The sequence below is a fragment of the Ambystoma mexicanum genome, chromosome 9 (genome assembly GCF_040938575.1).
Source record: "Ambystoma mexicanum isolate Mex_15411 chromosome 9, UKY_AmexF1_1, whole genome shotgun sequence".
NCBI classification, from domain to species: domain Eukaryota; kingdom Metazoa; phylum Chordata; class Amphibia; order Caudata; family Ambystomatidae; genus Ambystoma; species Ambystoma mexicanum.
Genome location: NC_090931.1, coordinates 538799799 through 538825337, shown reverse-complemented (window position 1 = coordinate 538825337; position 25539 = coordinate 538799799). Strand labels below are relative to the sequence as shown.

Here is a 25539-nt window from a genome sequence, read left to right as displayed (position 1 = left end):
AATGAGTTAGTTGGTAACTTTAAATTGAGTGAATTGGGTTCCCCTCTTCCCAAAAGTAATACTGTTGGTTTCACTTTATTATTCCTGTTAGGATAATGGCACAAGTGTCCCCAAGTGGGTCTTGCTTCCCCTGACCTGCTGTTAACCTGTCCAGTATAAGTCTGCCTCGGTCATACTCCTCTGTTATGTTGCTGGTAGCTCCTTACAAAAGTATATCGTTTTTATAAATGTTACCCTAAAATACGTTCTCGCTTCCCTTAGTCTGTGAACTGAAAAGCAACTGTAATTGAATATTACTCCCCAAAGTCCAACTCCCCAAGAACAACTGTTCTCCTGAATCTGAGTTAGAGGTTTTTACTGTTCCTAGAAGTGTTCCACTATTCCGAAAGGTATGTTGTCCAGTTGATTTACTAAGTGATTTCTTGCGGAGCGTCACAGTATAACTGACAGGGTTTACGGGTTTACTACCCATGTATTACTGTAAAGTAATCTGAAAGTAACTAACTTATGGTTTAACTCCCCAAGAATAGATGTGCCCTATACTGAATGTGTATACAAAGGTCTGACTTGCCTAGAAATATTGTTAGATTTCTAAATAAGGTCTATGCTTTGGTCTGTGAACATTAAAGCATAGTGCTGTGTTTTTATAATGTGTTTATATAATCTGTGAAAGTACTTATTTACCCTAGATTTACCTTGGTCTACTTGTATTTAAATAAACCCTTTTTTTTTTTTACAATACAGTGTGTTTCTTTGGACCATATGTGTAGTACAATTTCATTGTATTAATTCTACAGCCCTCTCTCCCCCTTAAGATGAGCCTGGCTGCTCTGTCTATGCTACCCTGAACTCGGGTGTTCCGGTATAAGGTGATTTTAATTGAAAAAAAATTACGAATGAAAAAATAAATATGGGGCTAAATGGTTAAAAGGTAGGCGTCCGGGGGAGACCCCCAGGGGGCGCAGACGTGATGGTTCCCTAAGCCACCGTCTCCCTCTTCAAGCCCGCTAAATGCTAATCTTTCGGAAAGTGCAGGGAAGGTTTAAGGCTGCAAAACCAGCAGAAAGATGAAATAAAGCGACTCAGCAACCCAACAACTGGAGCCCAGTGGAAAGGATCGTGGGGAGAGGCTGATATCAGCCTTTTATCAGGAACCCCTAAGCGTGATAGAGGGCCTGGACTCGAGGAAGGGGGGAAAATGGTCGCCGCCACTTGAAATACGCGTCACGCGCTTTAGAGGAGACTTCTCGCTGAAAAGAACCGGCTCATCAGCAGGGACCTGTGCCCGCATTCCGGGCCTTTGGCGAAGTGCTGCGGCGACGAGGACATCCACAGCCAACTGTAGCGCCCAGCTCGCCGGAGGACGTGAGGCGACCAGACAAGCAGCGACTGGCCCGGTGGGGGTAAGCGGCAGCTTTGCGCGAGTGTCCCGCTCCCGCCCCACTCCCTCCCCCTCCATCGGAGCCTGCTCCTCGGCCCCCTCGTTGCCACACTGCACTGTGCCCCCTCCAGGAGCGAACCGCGAGCGGGAGCCTTCACACAACCCCCCCCATCCCCAGCCACCCCTCACCTCAGCACACGCGGGTGCTCCCTGGCTGCACGGCTCCTGTCCCTGCGGCAGGCAAACCCCCGTGGGCACCAAGACACGGCTGCCCGACGTCGGGGGAAGCGCTGCTGTCTCCTCCCCCCTCTCTTAGCAGGCCTCACACTGCGGACAAGCTTGGCCCGAGGCACCCTCTCTCCCTGACCCTCCTCACGAACACTCGGCTCCTGCCACTCACGGGGACAAGAGGCCTACAGCCCTCCAGGTGGCAATTTACGCCCCTCCCACCTCAGCAGCATCAGTCCTGTGCCGCTGCCCCCCCCCCCTTCCAAGCAACAGGGGCACAACACGACCACAGTCCTGAACCAAGACATGCAGTGATCACTGGGAACATTTCAGCGGGCTGGTACTGGCCCTGTAGCATGGTGCAGTTCCCACGCCACTGGACCCTATGTGTAATCAGCCCTGCGGAGGCCCACCATCATTAACAGAGCCTCGTGGACGACCCCAAGACCGTCAACGGTTCTCCACAAACTAAGCACCCCACACAGCACCAAGAAAGCCGCGCAGCAGTGCATTAGACCTACTTGAGAGGTGCATGAGGGGAGGGCGAGGAGACTGGGAGCGTACTGAGGTGAACTAAGGCGAACACGTCCGCAAAAGGGCCACGAAGTCCGGGGCAGTTCATCGCTGAGCCGTGATGGACACCAACCGAAGAACTGAGCACAGCAATACGACCGAGGGAGAGAGCACCCCTTTGCCCAGCCGTCCTCTTCCGCAGCTACAAACGCCCAGGGCCTCCATTGGTGATGAGGCTGGATCCACACTGAGAAGGTTTAGACGCATTGATACAATTATGGAAGCAGAAGAAGCCCAAAGCACTTCGGATATCCCTGGCAACGACTGCGACAGTGCGACTAAATCCGACATCCGCCTGCTGCTCGGGGAAATTAGATCAATGAAAAACAGCCTCATTGAAACCGTGTCTGACCTACGAACTAAAGTGGCCAAAGTGGAAGACCGCTTGGAAGCGGTTGAGAACAACCAACAATCAGGAGACATCGTTACCATGCAATACGAAGCCAGGCTCTTAGACCTCGAGCAGAAGGAACGAGACATGGAATCAAAGGTGGACAACCTCGAAAATCGGGAGCAACGCTCCAACATCCGCATAATCGGATTGGAGGAGGAGCGAGGAGAGACCCAGTCAAGCCTGGAGAGCATAGTAAAGTCCCTAATTCTGTCTCTCTATGATGAAACAAATCCCCCGAAACTCGAGTTTGACAGAGTGCACAGAGCAGGTGGCTCAACGAGAGGCCCTCGCTCGGTCCTAGTTAAATGTCATTACTACACGCAAAGGCAGGACATCCTGCAAAAGGCAAGAATAAAGGACACGATTGAATTCCGCGGCTCGACAGTTAAGCTATACCAGGACCTCTGCGATGACCCTGGCAAAGAGAAGAGGGTGCCGTCCCCTCACAATTTGGCTCCAAGAAAAGGGCGTGAAGTACCGATGGGGGCACCCATTCTCTCTCACATTTGAGTACAACAGTGAGGAGTACAGGCTCCCCTCAGTGGAACAAGCTCGCCGCCACCTACAGGGCCCAGCAAAGGGCTCAGAAGCAGAGGGCCGAAGAGAACCAAAGGGCCCGCGCCGAGAACTAGTCGATAAACCCTCGAAGAGGTTGTGCGCAACAGAAATGGAAATATAAACGCTTGAATACTCCTTGAACTGCCTATATTTTATCTCCTGAGCGCGCTATGTTATTGTGCTCCAACTCTTGCTGAAATGGCTAGCATAAAGCTCTGTTGAGTTTGTCTTTGTTGATTGTTTGCCCAGGTTGAGTTAAAATCTTAGGGCTCATCATACCCTAGTCCACTTTTGTGGACGCACGTTTTTTCTTTCCCTGCACAATGGATAAGGTCACAATTAGGGCTTGAAGAGGGGCCCTCCTAGAGTGGCCCTTTCTGAACGAGGGCGTCTCTTTTTTCTTCTATCTTTCCCCTTTTTCCTAGTGAAAATGCACCTAGCAGCATTCCACACAGGGGGGGGGGTGGGGAGGGTCCACTTATCCACTCAGGACACCAAGCTTTCAGCATATAATGAATCTATTCACACAACGAAACATGGCAATTGTTTTTTAACCTTATCACAGGACAACGGGGTCAAGCAAGCGATGGTACAGAAAACGCTATCTTTACTTCAGAATATGGCTAGCTCTTATGGCATAGTCTTCGGCGGCTCCCTCAATGTTAAGGGCTTGAACTCCCCGCAAAAGAGGTCAATGTTAGCGAGACAGTTTGTACAATCCAAGCTAGATGTCCTCTTCATATAGGAATCAAAAAATATTAATGGCGAGGAGCGAAGGATCTTCGGGAGGGACAGAGGGGACGCAATCTGGGCATCTGGCCCGCAGAAGAAGGGGGGAGTGGGTATTCTACTCCGCAAGTCCCTGGGAATGCAGGTAAACCATATACATAGGGACACGCACGGGAGATATGTTGCGCTCAAGGGTGTACTAAGAACGCGTCCCATTACACTGTGTGCTGCTTATGCCCCCAACCAAGGGCAGTCGAGTTTCATTGAGCCCCTGTTTGATTTCATTGAAAAATGGAGGGAGGGCGCACTGATTTGCGGGGGAGACTTCAATGTTGTTATAGACCGCGAATGCGATTGGCATTCAGCACGACAAAACTCCTTGCCCCCAAGCACACTCCAAGGCGACAGATTTTCAAGTCAGCTTAGGGAACATCACATGAAAGACACCTAGAGTGTAACTCATCCGGGAGAAAAATCTTTTACCTTTTTTTCACCACCACATCACTCTTTATCCAGGATAGACTACCTGCTACTGGGAGCGGAAAATGAGTGATATCCTGAGAACAACCATCTAAATAGTAGCCTGGTCAGATCACGACCTGTGCACCTTGGCATTAGACCTGGGCCCACTCCCTACCCTGGACCGCCGGTGGCGATGTAATGACCTGTTATGCAGGGACCCAATTTTTAAGGAATACTATTCCGAGGCCATCACAGAATATTTTGATATCAGCGACACTGACGGTATGTCGCTGAACACTGTCTGGGAAGCGGGGAAGGCTACGATAAGGGGCATCCTAATATCCGAAGGAGCAGCCAAAAAAAGGCTTCCGGCTACTCAAAGAGAGGGAACTGAAAAGTGACATTACTCGCCTGGAACGCACCCTTAGGGAGCACCCCATAAGCGACAACGACACCATAATGAGAATTAGGAAAATGAGAGAAGAACAAAGACATATGGAATGGCAAGGCCCTCACTCAAATTAAATACCTCAAACAGAAGTTCTTTGAAAAGGGAGACAAAGCACACACCATGCTAGCAAACAGACTCCGTAAACAGAGGGCAGATAGAGCAGTCTACAAAGTTAAAGACGAACTAGGTGTCCCACTCACAAATCCCCAAGACATAGTAAGTCGCTTCTCCGATTTCTACTCGGAACTATACACAGCCGAGACCGGTGGTACTCACCTCAATATTAAGGAATACTTAGCCAGTATGCCACGCCTGCCTATCGCTGAAGAACACCTAGAAATGCTTAACGCCCCAATCACAGCAACAGAGGTGCAGGGAGCAATTTCAGTCCTTAAAGCAGGCTCAGCTCCGGGACAGGATGGATTCACGCCGGCCTTTTACAAAAGAAACTCTGGCACACTCGCCCCATTTCTCGCCAAACTATTCACTTCGATCTTAGAATCTGGACAAGCTCCCGACTCCTTCACCGAATCGATCATTGTAATCCCTAAAGAAGGTAAAGACCCCACAGAATGTGCATCATACCGGCCAATCTCCCTAATAAATGTAGATGCTAAAATCTACTCCAGCATACTAGCCACCCGCCTCGCTCAGGTTCTCCCGCAACAAGTCCAAACTGACCAAGTAGGTTATGTAAGAGGCTGGCAAGGGGCAGATAACGTTAGGAAAACCCTAGACCTCATGGCAACACTCCGAGAAGCGGGCGAAGACCCCTTCTTATTATCAGTAGATGCCGAGAAGGCTTTTGATCGGGTAGAGTGGCCCTTCTTAAGGGCTGTCGTGGAGTGGGTGGGGTTGGGAGCTGCGTGGATACAGGGAGCGAAAGCATTGTACCGTTCTGCCCATGCTAAGGTTTCAATTAATGGTGTCGCATTGCGGTCCTTCAATCTTACTCGAGGAACGAGGCAAGGCTGCCCACTTTCCCCTCTTATTTACGCACTGGTCGTTGAACCCTTCGCCCAGGCCATTCGGTCCAACCCAAGTATTAGAGGGATCCCGCGGGGGGGCAGGGAGTACAAGTTGGCAATGTTTGCCGACGGCATCCTCTTATACCTAACCGAACCTTCTAACTCCATCCCCGCCTTTTTCCAGGAGCGGTCACGATACGGGACCCTTTCGGGCTTCCGGGTCAACCTACAGCTGTCCCCTTAAAAGACAACAACGATCTGGCGCTACGTTTAAAGGCAAACTGGAATTTCAAGGTGCAAACTGACTCAGTTCGCTACTTGGGGGGTTAATATAACAGTCTCCCTGCCTGACCTTTTTGAAGCCAACTATACTCCACTGTGGAAACAATATCTCCAGATGGCGCAAACTTCCCATGTCATGGGCGGCGTGCTTTACTGCCATCAAAATGAATGTCCTCCCACAATTCCTATTTTTATTCCAATCTCTCCCGGTCTTAGTCCCCGAGTCCTTCCTAGCAGAGGTGAAGCGCACACTACTGAGATTTCTATGGGCGGACAAAAGAGCAAGGATCCCATACTCCACACTGATCCAACCCAAGGAAGAGGGAGGTATGAGTTTCCCAGACCTGGGGGAATATTAAAGAGCAACACAACTGTGTGCTCCCGGACCACCTGTGGGAAAACCCCGAGAAACAGTGGGTGGCAATAGAAAACGACATTTTCGCTCTGGTCACCCTGGCAGAGTGGTTATGGGTCCCGATGTCAGCCATGACAGAGGATTAAAAAACACCCCATTCTTAAGGTATTGTGGTCTCTGGCGCCCATCCCGGGCCATGCAGGGTATCACGACGTGGCCCTCACCCCTGAGTTGCATTTGGTCCCCACCTATTCAAAACATGTTGAGTGCTATCCAGCAATCCCAGTCATGGTACGAGGCGAGTCTTAGTCGGGCGGGACAGTTGTGGAAGAATTAAGTGTTTACAACCAGAGAGGAATTGCAGGCTTACCTGCAGGGCACCGACGTCTCCCCTTTGTCCTTTCTCCAGTTGAGAAGCGCCCTGCATGATCCTAGGTGGGGTAACTCCCTGAAGGCGTCGAGAGGCCTTGTATCAAAGATGTACAAATCACTAATCACAAGGGGGTCATTGTCATCGTCCACCTTCAGAGGTGAAATGGGAAACTGACTTTGCCATAGAAGCCCAAGCGGGGGTATGGAAGGGAATATATAGAGCGGTATGGTAGTCATCGGTCTCCATGCAATCCAAGATCCACAATGTGCGACTACTGATGAGATGGCATTACACATTTGATTATCCAAAATGTTCCCCGGGACATCCCCCTACTGCTGGAGGGGGTGCGGAGAGCAATGCGATTACTGGCATCAATGGTGGGGATGTGACAGGTTCCAGGTATATTGGCGAGAAATGCTGAGCTGGATCCGAAGAATAGACGGGGTCCACAGAGACCCAACGCCCACACTGGTTTTGTTCGGAGTACAGTCAGAGGAAGATGAAACATATGAATCACTATTGTATCTGCCACGCAACCTCTTACTAGCAGCTAGAGTGTGCCTAACCATTAAATGGAGATCGATGGCACTACCCTCAAAGAGAGAATGGTGAATAAAGGCTCACGCTATATACGAGATGGAAAGCCTCACGGCAGCTGTAAATGAATCGCGCAGAAATATTGAAATTATATGGTTGCCCTTCCTAGAATACTACACCGCGTACTGGGAGTCCGCAGACTAATTTGACTTACTTACCATCTTAGCCAACCAGTGGAGCTGGGAGCAGTGCCCCATGCTAACGGCCAATTGTTTACCCCAAGTTCTGTACTGTTTCTTTTTTCCTTGTGTGGTAACTTGTAGAGCAAAAGCAATATGGTAATGCCAATTGTTGATTCGCACTTCAATCTTGAGTTCTGTCCCAAAAGAATGTGATGTGTGAGGGTGGGGTGGGGGGAGGTCGGGGAGGGAGGGGAATCAAGAGTTTATTATTGCTTTGCACTTTTCTTCTTTATGGTTTCTATAAGAATGTTTCATCAAAATATTATGAAGGAATACTGTGTATGCAACAAGGATTGAAAATGTCTTGTGGTGAAAAATGTTAATAACACATTTAAAAAAAAAAAAGGTGGGGGTCCGGGGTGCGGTTAGAAGCTTGGAAACACGGGAGGATTGGGGGTCACCCCCAGAGTTAAAAGAAATTGATATTTTTGTTATTCATTATTTCATTCATTAGTAATTCGTTAAAAATCACATGTAACCAGGCGGTACAACCTTATACCAAGCATGGAGTCTTGGACTGTCTCAGTTGAATGGTTTTACTAAGCCCTTAGTTGGACTGCAGAATATCTGCCCTAGCATCCCTGTTCACCATAACTGTCCTCCCAAAATTACCCCACCACACTCCCACTGCTGATTCTTTTTAAAGTTATAGTATGGATTGCATGCATTTCCTCTCTGTAGTACACGGTTACGCCTTTGTTTCACAAGTGACTGTTTACTTTATTCTCTGGGATGAAGGTAGACTTTAAAGGAAACATGTGAACTAACCCACTGTAGTCAACTATGCTGCAGCTTTCTACTCCATTTACTTTTTCAGCATACTCATTTAAAAAATGTTTTAAATTGCTACACAATATAAATGTGGCTTGTTGGAATGCATTTTACTGCAACTTCTGTTTTCTTTCCAAATTTCAGCACTATGGAGCGCGATAAGGTTGGAGTACCTACTGATGGCGAATCACATGCAGTCACTTACCCTCCGGCGATGGTAGTGTACATTATTGATCCTTTCTCATATGAAAACAAAGATGAGAACGCAAGTGTGTGGACACTAGGGCTTCTGCGCTGCTTTCTGGAGATGGTGCAGATTCTTCCCTCAAACGTCAAGAACACAGTTTCTGTGCAGGTAAATTGATTTTGTTTAGAGACGGGAGACCCATCAAACATGTTTCCTCTGCGTATGAAGTATATATTATAAAGGTGAACTATATCTATGACTTAAGATAATGGTTTTGACATGAATAATGTACATAATTTTGCAAGCTCTAGTGGTGGTTAGGAATGTTCTTTTGGCAACTTTTCCTCTATAGTTTCTATGGATGCCCAATCTTTTTGCTTTGTTTTTTAACCTGTTCGGACTTCATCCTCACTTCCCTTTTGCTCATTTGTTACAGGGAAACTGATCAGTCCTTCAGACTATCAGTACTAAGAAACTAGGTTTCCCTTTCAACTTTTACGTTTTTGTCAGTTTTTAACATTGCACACTGCATCTTACAATGCAGCGCAATGGGGATACCTCTGAGTGAAGCCAGTAGTTGTCACTAATTGGACATCTACTGATTGCTTAAATGGTGCACATCCTTACTATTGGAGTGTGTTAGGCTAAGTTTGTATGCAGTGCCCTCTGTGAACACTGCAAACAACTCTGACTACAGGTGTAGGAAACCCAACCTTTGGTGTAAGCTTGTACTACAGTTTTGGTAGCGTGTTGAGCAGGCAGGCTTCGCTCAAGAGGGGTCAATGTGAGCTGTAGGGGAGTTACACAGAGATTCACAATGACAAGTATTCAAATAAATACTTGCACACAACGTTTCTTGAATAAAACATTATTTATGTATCATTCAGTTAGAATAAACCTTCAGAAGGTAGTAATATAATAGCAACACACAAATACACTTCAATACTATACACTCTTCGTTTCTAAATCAGTCAAGACCCTTTTGGGATGGCCCACAGACACAACTTACACCCTTGGGTGACACTTGAATAGCTAGGGTGCCGGGGACATTAATACCCTACTGTTTGTATTTAGGATACTGTTATAAGTTGGGAAAAGGAAAAGATTATTAGAACAAGAGACCACAAATATTCTTAAGCAGGCAAATACTTTTGGATTCCCACAGCAGTCATTCAGTATAACGGACTAGGCTAAAGCTAATGGGCAAAAGTCTTGTATAGGATGAAGCACTTCTGGTAGGTAAGTAGAATAGTCTTTGCACTATGTTTTAGAATTCTTTGAAAAAAATAATCAAATGTAGGCCCACAAGCCATTAGACTTGTGTATGGTGGAAGATGCAAGCAACTGTATACAGCAAGAGGTAGGTTCTCTCAGACTTTGTACAGTACCTTTTGAATTGAAGAAAAAATGCAGCAGATGACTTCTGTTCCTGTGCAGTGCTGCAGATCTGCCTGTTCCTGGGCCTCAGTCGTGGGGACAAGAGGGAGGACTTCTGGGGACTCCTGCACTGCAAGGGGACGGCACTGCTCGCAACCAGCCATCTTCAAATCAGTGGCTGTTCATTGTTTCAGCTCCTCGCGTCTGCCACAAATAGCAACACTGCGGTTCCTGGCTGTCAAGATGGGCTTTGCTTGCTTCTGGTGTCCCTCACTCTGTTGATGGGACTCGGGCTCATTCAGTCCTGCTTCCTGGGAGTCCGGAGGATCTACCTGGAGCTCTCGGCCAGCTTAAAAGCAACGCACACAATCTGGTGTTCCTCTCCCTGGCTATATGGTTTCCAGCAGCAACTCTGGAAATTCAACCAGCTCCGAGAAGGATGTCCAGGTGGCTTACTTTTGAGTTGACTGGTCCCACCATCTCAAAGGGAGAAGTCTTTGCAGGGGCTTCTGTCGATATTGATTTGGAGTTTCAGCACAGCAGCAGAGCTTTACCAAGAAAACCATCGGTCCAGGAGTTTCAGCAGGCGTCCTCTTCAAGTTCTTCTTCAGGTCCTTCGGCCAGTGGTCGACTCTGCCTTCCAAGCCAAAAGCCTCACCTTTTATTCAGTTCTCTCCCGTTCATTCCAGCCTAGCTGTCAGTCACCCAGCAGGGTGGCTGTCCTTGCTGGACAGTCAGCCGGCCAATAGCCACAGAGTGCATTTGGGTCTCCTAGGAGACTAAGCACAGGGAGTTTTGGCACTTCCCTCACTTCCTGCCTACCCCAGACACCCTGGAGCCAGAGGTGGGCTTCACTTGTGAATCCCGCCAAAGCGAACAAAGGGACCAAACCTGGTTTGGCACGCAGAGTAAATCTCAAGAAGGACTTTTCCACAAAGAAATGACGAAAAAAGACCAGGGCCATTTTGACAAACATGGCACCCTTGCATGCTTTAGTGCAGCTGTGAACGCAGCCCGTGGCAAATGCACACCACAGTAGTTAAAAAGAAACCACTGCAACCAGCCATTCAGTGAAAAAAAACGTAACATAAAAAGAAGCAAGACAAATGGGATACTAGGTAACCCCTCCACCACCCTATTGTAAGACAGTTTGTACTGGGTCTAGAAAGGTACTATTGTAAGTAAAGCCAATTCCACTTCACTGCTCCGGGAAACAGTAGTTTGTCCCAGAGAAGGTATTTAAACCTTTGGGAAATCTGAAAGACTTCCATGTGCCACTGCAAAAAAGATGTTGCCCATGGAGTTTCAGGCTCCATAACCAAAAGAAACACAAAGCTCAGAAATCATTAAAATACATGTGTTCTCGCTCTCTCCAGGTTAAAAAAACTAAAGTCCTCAAAATCCAGCAAAGTTGCTGGAGGTCTCTAAGTTGGAGGGAATTGGCACATTTCTGAGAATTCTCCCTAACAGTGTGCTTGGACTTGCCTTTAGGCTGGATTTTGTATAAGAGTACTCCTGCAGCCATTTATCATATCAGCGTTGTAGCCTAGAATCCCTCAAATCAACATTGACAAACGTTTCCAAGAAGACTCCTGACGAGGCATGCCATCCCTACCAGAGCCTGGCCCTGTGAAGCCCTGTGGTCTACCTGATCTCCGATGTCCCTGAGGCGCTTCAGACCTTGGACTGGTGGGACCAACTAGTCATGATGCTTTCGCAAGGATTTCGTAGTCCTTAGCCTTCAAAAGTTTCCTTGGACTACCCAGTGCACCGTCCAGCTCTCCAGCTCTCCGTGATAGAACAGTCGTGGGACCGCGTTTGCAGCCAGAACTTTTTTGGTCACCAGCGTGTGGTATAAATCACCTTCCTGACGAATATCAGCCTCTCGGCCTCAAGGGATCCTGTCTTGGAAGAACTTCTACAACCACGACTGGAAGGATGCATGCTGTCTGTGTGCGGTGGCTGTTGCTCGAACTAGCATTCCATGGTCCTATGAAGTGTCCTGAAGAGGGCTGCATTGGTGCAATCTTAATTTCTCAGTCACTAAGGGTTGCGCTCTGCTCCTGACCCTAAGATTCCTTGTACCTGCAGCTACTGTGCTCGTCATTGGTGTGAAGTGCAACCTCATGTGACCCAGAGTTGACCCACCCAGGCTACTGGTGTTGGGTAAGAATTTGTGCAGTCACACTGTGTGAGACTGCACAAGACTTATCTGCTTGGTATTAGGTAGCCCACCTTTTGGTATAAGTCTGTACTACACAAGTTGGTAGTGTGACTGAGCAGCCAGGCCTATCTCAAGACAGGTAAATGTGAGCTGTAGAGCTGTACATACAAGTAGCTAAGTAACGCACTCAAGGTTTTGGTTATAAATATTTATTGTCCGTTTTAAATGAGCATACTTTAAAAAAGGTTAAAGATTGTAACAATACGAATGAACTTTGAAATTACTTTCCAAAATCAAACAAGCCAGTGAATAATCTTTGGATATGCTTCATACACTTCTCTGACACCCGAGGGTGACTTCAATCACAACAATGGTATTTGCATTTATTTATTATACTGTTTTACTTTGCAGATTCAGAGTTGTAGAAAATAAAGGTTAAGGGAAGCAAAAAAGGTTAGAACAGTCCTCAGTAAATATGAGGACAACTTAATCCTCCAATGAAGTCTAGATGAGCCTTTCCCAGAAGTACCAGTACAAATCAAGCTATCACCTATGAGGGACAAAAACCATCAAAGTCAATGTATTTAGAAGAGTGCCTTTAGGGAGCTAGGACAGCCAGTCATTTGGAACACAGTCTATGGATCTGATGCACTTCTTGGACCAAAGTCTTTCACAAAGTTAGGGAGTTCAGTAAAACTACTTGTAGGGCCACAAGCTGTTAAGGCTGTGAGAAAGGAGTTGAAATCAACTCGAAAAGGTAAGCCAATGCAATTCCCAACTGAGAAGAACTTGTCTAAAGGCAAAAAGGTAAGTACCCAAGCCTTAGCAGTACCTCTGGTTAGAAGTAGAGTGGTCCTGCTGGATTCCGTCTTGCTACAGCGGTGAAGACCCTGGTTCCTGAGCCTCAGTTGTGGGGATAAGAGCGAGGACATCTGGAGGGCTCCTGCAGCGGTACTTGGGAGGTTTTTGACATCTACGGCCTCTTTTCATTTCAGCAGCACTTTGCGGTTTCAGCGCTTAGCAAACAGCACTGAGGCAGATCTCAGACACCGGATGGACTCGTTCAGTTCCTCGTCCCTGCACTCTGGTGAGTGGGGACTCTGGATTTGGAGGTCCTGCTTCTAGATGGACCTTAGGAGTCTCCTAGAACTTCTGGCCGGATTCGTTCCGTGGCAGATGTTGCACTCTACTACAGACACTCGACACCTGGTGTTCAGGAGAATTCTCAGAAATGTGCTAATTCCCTTTTACCTTAGAGACCCCCAGCTCTTTTGCTGGACTTAGACTTTTATTCTCCAGCATGGGGTCTGGCATGGATTCACATGCTCATAAATATTCCCTGTCGTCAGGTTGGGAATCCTCGGTAAAGAAAAAATCAGTTTCAGTTTCACTTCTGAACTGCCTTTCTCCTAACAATCAATCACTGGTCTCTGGGGTCATACTGCCCCCAGCCAATGACTGCCCTTTATCTAAGCCCCTCCCCTCAGATTTTTATGGCACGTTCAAGTGTTGGTAGTCCTCATGCTATTGCTCTCGAGCTTTTACTGTGTTTCGCGATTTTTCTAAGAGTTTTGCTCTATTTTTTCGGTTAATCGAGCCTCAAGCTCCACTGATTAACCTTTCCGATTAACGGGGACCTGTTTTCGGATTTTTCAGCACCCCTCAAGGATTTTCATTGAGTTTTCTTATTGTAGTATTCCAGAAGCTTCAAGGCCTACACCGCGTGGATATGACTGAGGAGAAGGACTCTGCGCCTCTCCAAGGTTTGCCCTGGCTGCAACCTACGGAATGATTCCTGGACCGTTGGTTTGCCTGATGAAGCCCTGCGGCAGTGCTGAAGCTCCAAATTCACCTCGACTAGACAAGCCCTCCAAGGGACGACTTCTCTCCTTGGCTTGGTGGGATCAATCGACCCCAAGTCAAACTCATCTGGAAATCCTCTCGTTGCTCGCTCTACTTCAATTTGCTGCTGCAGTGACTGAGTCCCAGGGAGAGGAACACTAGAACCGAGTGCATAATTTTTAAGCCGGACCCGAGGTCCAGGAAGATCCTCCGGACTCGTTCAAAGCAGGGCTGACCAAGTCTGAGCCACCTCAACAGAGTGCTGGACCCCAGAAGCAAGGAAAGCCTACAAGGTGTCCAAGAACCGCGGTAGTGCTATTCAAGAGAAGCTGAAACCACGAAGTGCTGCTGATCTGACGTTTGCCCATTGCTTGAGTTTGTCTTAGGGTTAGTAGGACCCACTAACCCAAGAGGAGAAGTCATTACATCCGGAGCTTCGCTGTCGGTTAAAAAGGAGGTCAGCACAGCAGCAGGGCTTCACAGGGAAATTCAAAGGTCCAGGAGGTGCAGCAAGCTTTGTTCACGGTTTCTTCGTTGGGTGTTTCTCCCAGTTGTCGACTCTGCCTGTAGTCCCAAAACCCTCTCCTTTTAAGCAGGATTTTCCCTTCCTGCACAGCCTCGGCTGCCAATCACACAGCAGGTTGGCTGTCCTGAAAGGACGGACAGCCAGCCAATCGGGACTAGTAGCATTCAGGCATTCCTAGAGACAAAGGGCAGGGGAGTTTCAGGGCCCTCCCTCACATCCTGTCCTTCCAGATATATTGGAGCCAGGGATGGGCTTCAGGGCTGAAGCCTGCCAAAGGCAAGACAGAGTTCTCAAACCTGTCAACACACAGAGTAAAACCCAAGAAAGACCTTGCAAACAGAAAATGGCGAAAAAAGTAGACAAGGGCCATTTTGACAATGGTCACCCATGGGTGCTGTACTGCAGCTGAGGGTTCAGCCTGCTGTAGAAAAGCACAATGGTAGGAAAAAGTTAACCACTGCCACCAGCCATTTAAAGTAGTGAGGGTAGCATAACAATGTTAAATGAGAATGCAGGATAAGGGGCTACTAGGTAACCCCCCAGCACTCCACATAAAATGGTATGGGTTGGACCTACAAAGAGAAAAGGTAAGTAAAGTAAATTTCACTTTCCTGTTCTTGGGAACTGTAGTTCACCCAAGAAAAGGTATTTAAACCTTAAGATAAATCTAAAGGATCTCATTGACACTGCACTGAAGATGCTGTGTGTCACCATATTAAAAACGGGTGCCTATGGAGTTTGTCAGACTCCAAAAACAGTATAAACGCACAATCCAAAATCAGGTAAAACGCATGCGAAAGGTCTCGTTCACTCCGGGATTAAAATTAAAAAGTACCATGTCCAGAAAAAGAGCAAGGGGTTTCTAAGATTGAAGGGGATTGGCACAGAAATGTAAATTCTCCCTAACAACTTGGAAGATCAGGGGGCGGGGTAGTAATTAAACGCAAAGCATTTGTCTATCCTATTCTTCGTTGGGATATCATTGAAAACATGTCTTTGTTTCCTTCCGTTCCATTGCTTTTAAGTCGTCGAACCGTAGCAGTAAAACCTGAAAGATAAGAACTTATTTTATTTACCCAGTAACTTTGTTGCTTCTCTTCTTTTGAGCAATTGGCAAAACAATGAACTTGCTACAAATGCATTCGGGGAGAAGCATTTTTCCTTTTAGACACAAGACCCTGCTCTTCTTAGCGATTGGATTGCTGAAGCTAGGGAATATCATTTGTGACTTAGTTCAATCTTATTCCATCACTTTACTTGCCTGCTTTTGTTATTTTGTCATTGAATTTTAGCAATGGCCAAGCCCACTAATGGTAAGGACCTGCACCATTTATCCATGATTGGATAGCCACTGACCGTTTAGACACTGGCCACAACATCTGCCCAACAGTAACATTCAGGCACCAAGGATGTGAATTAGGACTAGACAGTCTGAGCTTTCACCACTAGGCGCACACAGCAATTGCACCTTAGCCGGTGAATGCCAAAGCTTTCCTCAGAAAAGAGGTTTCCATATAAGACATGTCCTGACCTATGAAGGCCAAAACACAATATGGCAAAATAACAAGTGAAAAACCTAGTAGCCCGGCCATCTTTGTGTGCTAGCCATCTGGCAGATGTCTGAGGAACAACCATGCAATCTTGTTAGACTCTATTTCATGCACCTAAAAGGCATTCTCCAAAGCAGTTAACCAATCTGATATTCTTTTCAACTTAAATACTCAACAGATCCTTTGGAAATCTTGAATGAGAGGAGGACCCAGAACCACTTTGAGACCCGCTGTTGGAGGCTTGAGACCCTTATAGCCTGGCTAACTAAAGCTGGAATCCTGTCTGTCATACTGCAGCGTAGCCTTGTTAAGCCCAAGTTCTTTAAATTTGAGCATCAGCTTCTCTTTTTTCCAATTTAAACGGAGCATCGGATGTGGAAATAGATGCATGAGGAAAAACCCCTCTTCCTCCTTGTTGTGATGGATTTCTGAAATCGGACCCGATGGACAGATTTTAGGAGGCCACCCTAGGTATTGTGAACATGGAGCTCAGAGTTTAGCTGAAACGTAGTCAAGCTAGTGTGGAGATCAGTCCCGGCTTAAACCCAGGAGAGTGTGAGCATGTTAAGCTGACCTGAGTCCACACAGAATAAAACTTACAAATTCAGCTTATAAAGGCCTTTGGAACACTCTGTAAAATGAAATAATCAGCATGCGCTGTTATCGCACAATACTCTATAATACTCATTTCTGTTGCTTGTGGATCTGCTTAGATCACATGCTCTGCATAGTCGGGCATCTACTGGTAGTCGCAGAGTATTACATGATTTGTTTTCAAAACTCAAACTGACGTTGACAGGTTGTGTTAGTAATACTATCGCTAGTGTGACGTGTACTGTACCCATGGTACTTCACGCGTCAAGGTCCCTCAGATTGTTTATTTCCGCCATTGTGGCCGGTCACAAGTTGCAGAGTTCCTTCCAGGCTGATGCCTTTGACCAGTTAAAAGTTTATTTGTCGACTTCTTTCTTTATTATCCGCTTTTGCAGCAGCGTTATCCAACTGCTTGATAGCCTTTGGACAACTCCTTAGTCAACGATTTGACTGAATCGACGACCAGAGACGGCAATCACGGGCCTCTTTGGGCTTCGGCCCTTACAGTAGGGAGAGAGGGGAGAGGGTCTTTCATTCGGACTTCATTTAAAGAATGCATATTCTGCCATCCCTTTTCCTCTGCTAACTGCCCTTTCCATTTATAATGGACTAAACACCTTTTAAATTTTGCCCACACTGCCAAAGATACTTTGCGTGGAAAGACATGCACCAAGCGTGCAATTACTATCTCCCTAGGGATCAACCCGAAAAGCTTTGCAAGTCCTGCAAACTTTTCCACCTGAAAACTCAAAGATCGTCACACAAAGTGCTGGGCGGTCCACATAATACAGGCCGAAGTCTCCATCGATGTGATGGTGGACTCCAGCGAGGGCTATATTTGTGTCCTTAGTGATGCAGGAGACAACCAGGGGTTTGTCAGAACCACATGTATGGGCCCCCGACTCCAATAAGCAGGCCAGGTGGCTCTGACACAGAGATGACACCCGGCGGACATAGCGCACACACTCGTCCAAGAACATTAAGCACATATCCTACGGCTGACACTTGACAATCAGCGAGCTTCGAGGCCCACGTGGTTTTCTCGGCAAAAGCCTCTAAATCTTCCCTGTCCTCTGGGCCATCTTGCTCTTTTGCCTCAGGACCGGCCTCCGAAACCGGCCCGTAAAGTCTGTTCGGACACCACACACGAAAAGTCCGTCCATTCGCGTGCTGCAAAACAGGCGGCGAAAGGCGCATCAGCGTCCCCTAAACATACGCAGAAAAAGCTACAAAACCATTATATTAAAAAAAGACAGTCACAAGAAAAAAAAACGCAGCTAGTGCTTATTTTTAAAAAAAAATAAATAGCACTTAACGAGATTCAGCTGCAGCTTTCCTGCTCTGGTCTCCGGTCCCCGTCCTCCGCGTACAGCACTAATGAAGGGAAAGCCACCCAGCGGTAGCTTTTGTTTACTACAGCTGGCTGGCTTTTCCTTCATTAGTGCCGCAAAAGCAAAAGCCAGCACAGGAGGGCATCCATTTCACAAAATGGAGGCGCCCATGTGCGTGCTTTTGCGAATTTTGAGCTTGAATAGCTCAAAATTTTACATAGGAAGTTTTTAAAAAGAGAATGCTAGTATTTTTTTTTATGTTGCCTATCTATTTTTTAAATACATTTTTTTACTAGACCATGCCTTTAAGTATTGACACCTAAGAGGCACAGACAAGGACTTTGTGGAGGACATTCTAGCAGACCGAAAGTCCTCCACTGGTTATCCCACTGTTAGTCTTTACAAAGACTTGCAACAACAAAACAAAATGAAAGACAGTGGGGTTTGTTTACTGGCCCCGATATTTATCCCCATGATTGGCCTTGTGACATACTTCTAAACTTAAGGAATCTCGTGGCCTTTGTGTTGTGGTTTCTAAGGTGGACAAGAACTCCACAGTACAGTCTACTAACAAATAACAGACTGTTTTATCACTCTAAATCGACAAGGTTAAAATTTTACAATTTTATTTATCAAAACAAATTTTAAAAACACATTATTTCGAAAGGCAAGAAAACCTCATTTCATAAATTGTAATAAGTGTAAAAATACCTTATAAAGTGTATATCTGACTTTTTTAGAACCAGTTAAAATGAATCTCACATTCAATTCATCTTTCTGACAAAATGTAACCTTGTACAACGTTCTATACTGCAGTCGGGTATACACTAGAGAACTCCTAATACTATAGGTTCTCTTAATTCTTATATTGAGCTTGTTGGGCAAATCATATTGGCATTGCCAACTAGGTTCTAGATTATATCAATAACTTGTTACAATGCACTGTTTTACAATACAGTACTCCAAAGACCCAACATGTTTCATTCTATTTTCATAAATGTAACGTTTACGAGAACTTCATCAGGGGAACTCGACAAACGGGTCACAAAGTTTGGACACTCTTTTCTTCCCAGCAATTAAGAATCAGACTATCTTCTTGACCACTAGAAAAAAGACGTATACAGCCCTTTCTACTTGCACCTAACCTCGCAAGGGCGGTTAACCCCAGAATCGAGAAATTATTCAGGCCAGTGCCCACAGAACCCCTATATATTAGGAGTCAGCTAAAACCTCATTCACTAGTCGCCACTACCAGAAAGAGGGCTGGCACTCCTCTGGCGTCGGCTGAAGCCCCACCATAAAAAGAAAATCTACACTTGCAGAAGGAAGGTTGCCTCCTCAGCGGCATAGCCAGCTTGAATCGCAAGCACTACATTCCTGGCTAGTTATGGCTGCCACAAGTGGGATGACTTGGAAACAGACGAGCTCTTTATTTGCATCACTCTTGGAAGAGATGGCGATCAAATATCCAAAAATGCCATCTCCAAGTAGAAATCCCAGGGCTCATGCTATCAGAGGTACCAGAGCTACCTTGGCCTTCATTGCAAACGTCCCACTGGACGCCATTTGCAAAGCTGCTACATGGCGTGCCAATCATACTTTCCCACAGCATTATTGCATTGACACTCCCTCAGATTCACAGGTGGGACAAGCGGTTGTAAAACATCTATTTGCCGCTGTATCTTCTCACATCACACCTACTTCCTCAGATACTGCTTGCTAATCTATGCAGAGCATGTGATCTAACCAAATCCACAAGCATCAGAAGGGATGCATCACTCACCGTAATCGTATTTCTGATGCATCTGCTTCGATTCACATGTGCCCACCCTTCCTCCCCTACTGGAGTCGAACGGATAGATGTTTTTCTGCTTTATCACATCTGTACTCGCGCTACACTTCATGCAACCTCATGTCAGAAACAATGAGGGACCTCGACGCATGAAGGACCCTGAGTACAGTACAGTGAGTAATGTATCCCATATACAACCACCACTGTATATTCATTAACATTGTATCATCAAATAACGATCCTTGGAAAACAGGTAAGTAATGTGGATGCAGTTCAATTCCCTATACTTTAGAAGTCCAAATCCTAAAATGTATCGGGCCTACTGCCCAAAAGTCACAGGTCCCAACACAAGGTTTCCCACAGGTATGTATTCTCTAATAGGATGTAATGGGCTTCTGGTGATTCAAAATAGTTCTAATTATTTAAAAGTTTAATTTACCAGAGGACAGGTAACTGCTCCTATCTGTTCAAGACCCAAGGCTAACCCAGGTGCAGGGTACTTGACCCCCAGGTTCAATGACCAAAGATATGTAAGTGGGAGATTGGACACAGATGGATTTATTCCCAATGTTATTCTATGGAGTGGGGGTGGTGGTGGTGGCAGGCATAAGTCTGCTTATTTAACACGTTGACTCTGATTTCCCAGGGAGCAGGATTGGGTCGAGTGGAGTGTCTGTGGCCGTTGTTACAAGGAGAGGTGCTCCAGGTTTGCAGGTTTGAGGATTCTTCCTTTCTGGTGCAACTGCAGGATGCATTTCCTGTTGATTAAGAAGGCCAGACCTCTTCAAGACACTTCACAGATGGAGGACAGACGTCCTTGCGGTCACAAGCTGCTCCAGGACCGGTTCCTTTAAAGATATTGAGATAAGATAAAAGATTGAATGCCTAACGGCGACTATTCTGGCAAGGTAGCCCACAAGGGAGGTTGTCAGTCCACCTGGAAGTCCATGGACACTTCCAAATGCTCTTGGTGCATGTAACCTCAAAAACTTCAAGACTAGTTGGTCCCACTAGTCCAAGATCAGGCAGCACTTCACTGGGCCAGTCTCTGGAAGGGATGCTGGTCCAATGCAGAAGTTGTCGTTTGGTCATCAACTGGCTGCTCCTCTTCGAAAGATTCTTGTCACCAAAGTAGATGTGAATAATGGTTGCAGCATTCCTCCTCCTATCCAAAACTATGGTTGAAAGCAAGTCACCAATGGAAAGGATCTGCACCATTCAAACAGCCAGTACTTGTCCAATCGGGGACAAATACTGGTTTTGCACCTGCCCCTAGAGCATACTTTCCAGCACCAGTGATGTGAACTTGGAGTAGACATTCCTAGCCCCCTTTCTGGGACACTCCCCAGCAAAAGCAGCAGCTTTCCCTGGCAAGTGCAGAAGTGTTTGAAAAGTTTCGCTTTTAGCAACTTTCCCTCCATATTCTATGGACCCCCAAACATTTCTTTTGCTTTTGTTTGTACACCATGTCCTGACTTTTTACAGTGGAGTGAAGCTTTCAGCTTCTCTCCACTGGGCTTTTGCTCACGTGTTATTAGGAAACTCACTAGTAAGTACTTCAGACTGTCAGTACTGGGAAACAGTTTCCCTTATATTTTTTTATTTCTATCTGTTTATGTAACTTTGTCATGTTGCACACAGCACTTTGGGGTGCAGTGCAGTGGGTGTTACAGATAATTATAATTGCTGTGCTAATTCCCATCAACCTTAGAGAACCCCTTTTCCTTTGGACTTTTTAGTTTTTATCCTGGAGTGAGTGAGAATTTTCTCATTTCCTCATGTATCTTGATCTGATTTGGATTCTGGATTTCCTTTGTTTTTGGAGTCTGACAAACTCCATAGGCATGTGCTTTTATTATGGTGACCCGCAGCTCCCTCAGTGCAGTGTCATAGAGAAGTCCTTTGGATTTCTCCTAAGGTTTAAATAACTTATCTTGGGTAACTACTGTTCCCAAGAGTAGAAAAGTGAAATTGTCTTTACTTAACTTTTTCCTGAGTAGGTCCAGCACACCCCATCTTATGTGGAGTGATGGGGTGGAGGGGTGGATACTTAGTAGCACCTTTTCCTAATTACTCATTTAAACATTTTTGTTACCCTCACTACTTTTAATGGATGGTGGCGGTAATTTAATTTTCCTACCATTGTGCTTTTCTAATACAGGGTGAATCCTCAGCTGCAGTATAGCACCCATGTGTGACCATTGTGGCAAAATGGCCCTGGTCGCCTTCTTTTTTCGCCATTTCTTGTTGGAAAGGTCCTTCTTGAGATCTACTTTGTGCGCCAAGCCAGGTTTGGTCCCTTTGTTAGTTTTTTCTTTGGTGGGATTCATGAGTGAAGCCTGCCTCTGGCTCCAGCGTGTCTGGCAGGAGCAGGAAGTGAGAGAGGTGCCCGAAACTCCCTGTGCTTAGTCTCCTTGGTTACAGGAATGCACCCAGGGGTGATTGGGTGGAGGGCAGCCACCCTGCTGTGTGATTGACAGCTAGGCTGCGAATGAATGGGAGAAACCTGCATAAAAGGTGAGGATTTTTGCTTGCAAGGCAGAGTACCATTGGACGAAGAAATCCAAAGAGGAACTTGTAAGACGCCTGCTGCAACTCCTGGACCATTGGTTTGCCCGGTGAAGCCCTGCTGCTATGCTGAAGCTTAGAATTTGCCTCGACTAGAGACCACCTGCAAAGGACGACTTCTCCCCCTGGGTTCGTAGGACCAATCGACCCCAAGACAAGCTCATCTGGAAATCCTCTCTGTGCTGGCTGTACTTCAATTACTGCTGCAGGAACTGAAGTGCCAGGTCAAGGAACACCAGAATCGAGTGAGTGTCTATAAGTTGGAAGCGAGCTCCAGGAAGATCCTCCAGACTCCCAGGAAGCAGGACTGACCTAGCCTGAGCCACCTCAACAGAATGCTGGACCCCAGACGCGAGGAACGTCCATAGTGGTATCCGAAAACCGCAGTGTCGCTATTTGCGAGAGCTGCTAGGAGCTGAAACTGCGAAGTGCCACTGATGAGAAGTTTGCCCATTGCTGCCGCCGACCTTCAATTCGTAGTGACGTCCTCCCTCTTGTCCCCATAACTGAGGCCCAGGAACAACAGGATCTGCAGACCTACACAGGAACAGAAGCCAGCTGGAACCAATTTCTTCTAACCAAAGGTACTGTAAAACTAGGAGGACTTACCTCTTTTTGTGTAGCGTTGCTTGTTCTTAGTTGAGACTTGTCTTGGTTGCTTTTGCAGAGTTGCTTGCAGCTTTGTCCTTCACAAGCCTCCCAGCTTGTGGCCCTACAGTGATTCTAACCTTTCTACAAAGACTTCTAAAATATTGTGCAAGGCTTTTACATACATACAGGGTTAAAAAGTACTTACTTGCTTCAGAATATGTGTGTGTAACCTTTGTTTTATTCCCAAACCCTTTTCTTTAACACCAACTCAGTATAGCTCTAATGTACCAGTGATATATTAATGTCCACAGTGGCCTAGTTATTTAAGTCACCCCACAGTGTAGTAAACATCTGAGTGCCATCCCAAATGGGTACTTGCCGATTTAGAGAAACTAAGTGTGTGTCTGTTTTGAAGTGTATTTTTGTGTTACTTATATATTGCTCCCTTCTAAAGATGGCTTATTGAACTGACGGTTAAATAAATTGTTTAAGCAAGAAACCTTGAGTGTAAGAGTTTATTTGAATACTTGTCCCTGTGAATCAATGTGTAAAAACCCTACTGCTCACATTGACCCCTCTTGAGATAAGCCTAGTTGCTCAGCCACACTACCATCCTGTGTAGTACAGACTTATACTAAAGGTTGGGTTCCTATTGCCAGGAGACCATGGTTGCTGTAGTCCCCAAAGGGTACTGCAAGAATTTCTAGCAGACTCGTAGGAACAAACAACCTGTACGTGGAACGGCAAACTAGGTGTCACGGAACAGCTTGTGGCCCGGTTGCAATGGTGGAAAAATCCACAACATATTTTGAAAGGGATGCCATTAAGATTGGCTGTTCCAGCATTGCATTTGTTGACTGATTTTCTATACTCTGGCCTGGTGGACAGTGGACAGATGTATAAAAGGCCAACCTAGTATTGTGACGGGGACAACTCTGGGAGCTATAGCCAAACCTTCAAGGTAGCAAGGCGAGTGGTCTAGGCTTTGTCTCAAGAGGTGGTTAGCTTGCAACGGGTCCACAATGAGTATACAGAGTGAAGCAGTCAAGGAACACACTTAAACAAACGGATATAAAAAAACTTCTTTACTTGTGGGCAAAACAATATTTGATATATATGCAATTACTGTAGTGGGACAAAATACGGTCCCAAGTGAATTTTGTTTTTTTATTTATAAAAAACATTTACAAAAACTGTTCTTTCTAAATCGAACTGTGAGCCCCTGCAACGCACATGGGGGCGCACAGGGGATGATGGGCACGCCGGGACCCCGGAAGCTGCCTCGGCGGAGAACAGGTAAGTTTGTTTGTGTTTGTGTGCGTTATGGTGACGGTGGAGTCTTGGGAGGGCAGAGAGGCGGCGGGGGCTGAGGGAGAGGGGTTCAGGAGCGAAACCCCCAATTTCTAGCAAATGCTGCTAAAGAGGGTGGGGATTTGGGGGGCGAAGAGATGTCCTTGTTTGGAGTTTTGCAGGCCCCCTAAAATTGCGATTTGTGTTAGGTAATCTACAGAAATTGAGAAAATGACAACCCAAAATACATATACATATCAAACCCCTGGTACAGATTGGAATTAGCACTACTAGTCCACAGAGAGGCAATCCTAACTTCAGAAGTCCATCCCTAAAATGTATTGGGCCTTGTGCACCAAAGTTTGGTAAGGTTTCAGTTTTATGAAGGTACAGTCTCTGGGATCCAGTGAACATTTCCAGGTATTTGGGGCGGAGAGGGGGGTGGGGGGGGGCAGAGGAGACAAGTTAAACAAGCTAACAAACGTGTTCCAACTTCCAGAGTGCTTGCGCGAAAAAGCAATGACAAAGCAAAAGTAATCTAAAAGTTTCAAAAAAGTTACCAAACTTTTAAAAAGGAGTAAAGGGGTGCAGTTAAGTATTGCTACAACTCACCCCCGTACTCAGATACTTCACAGGACTTGGCAAGTCGATTGAAGAAGGTCCAAGGTCGTTTTTCCTGCTGTCGGCCTTAGCCCATGATTACCAGGGGTTGCAGTTTCGAGCAGCTCTCTGGTCAGTGTCTAATGCTGGTGCAAGGTCCCCCAGTTGAAGAATGCAGTAGACTTCGATGCAGGGCCCCTCTCAACAGGAATGGATGCAGATAAGCAGTTTCAGATGCTGGCCATCAATGCACAGTGACGCAATTGGATTCACTTGCTGTGGTCAGACTTTGCCTGCTATTTCGGGTCCCCTTGATGCTAGGACAACAGGATTTTGCACAAGGCATCAACTGCAGCACGGTAGACCAAACTCAGAGCTGGCCAGCCACAGGGTGTTCCTGGGGCACTTCCGAATGCTCTTCTTCGTAGGACTCTGAGATGATGTTGAGAATTAATGTTCCCTTCACTCCAAGGGTTGCAGCTCCTTCACAGGACTGCTGGAGTTTGTCCACAGGGCTGGGCTCTACCAGGGTGGCAGCAGAAGTTGATTGCCAAGCCTTCTTCCGACGACTCCACGGTCTCCTCGTAAGTCTTATAGGTGGACAGGAGTCTCGACTCATTCAGTTTCTTCCAGGATCTCTAGTGGCTGCAGGGCTCCTCTTCTTATCCTAAAAGCCAGGTAAGAGCAGCAGCTCCCACTAGTCAATGACAGATCTGCCCCACACTCACCAGCAGTGGTCCATTCGGGACCACTGGCAGCAAAACTCATGCATACCACCAAGACACACTGGCACCAGTTTGTGGATTGGGACCAGACCGTCCCA

At 46.5% G+C, this 25539-nt stretch overlaps 1 protein-coding gene across 1 annotated transcript in view; it reads left to right on the top strand.

Moving 5' to 3' along the window:
- The window catches only part of MED13 (mediator complex subunit 13), a 1760496-nt gene that overhangs the window by 1335505 nt on the left and 399452 nt on the right, over positions 1-25539 (top strand). Inside the window, exon 21 of the mRNA XM_069615091.1 lies at positions 8449-8659. Coding sequence (XP_069471192.1) covers positions 8449-8659 — 211 coding nt within the window. The remainder of the gene's footprint in view (positions 1-8448; positions 8660-25539) is intronic.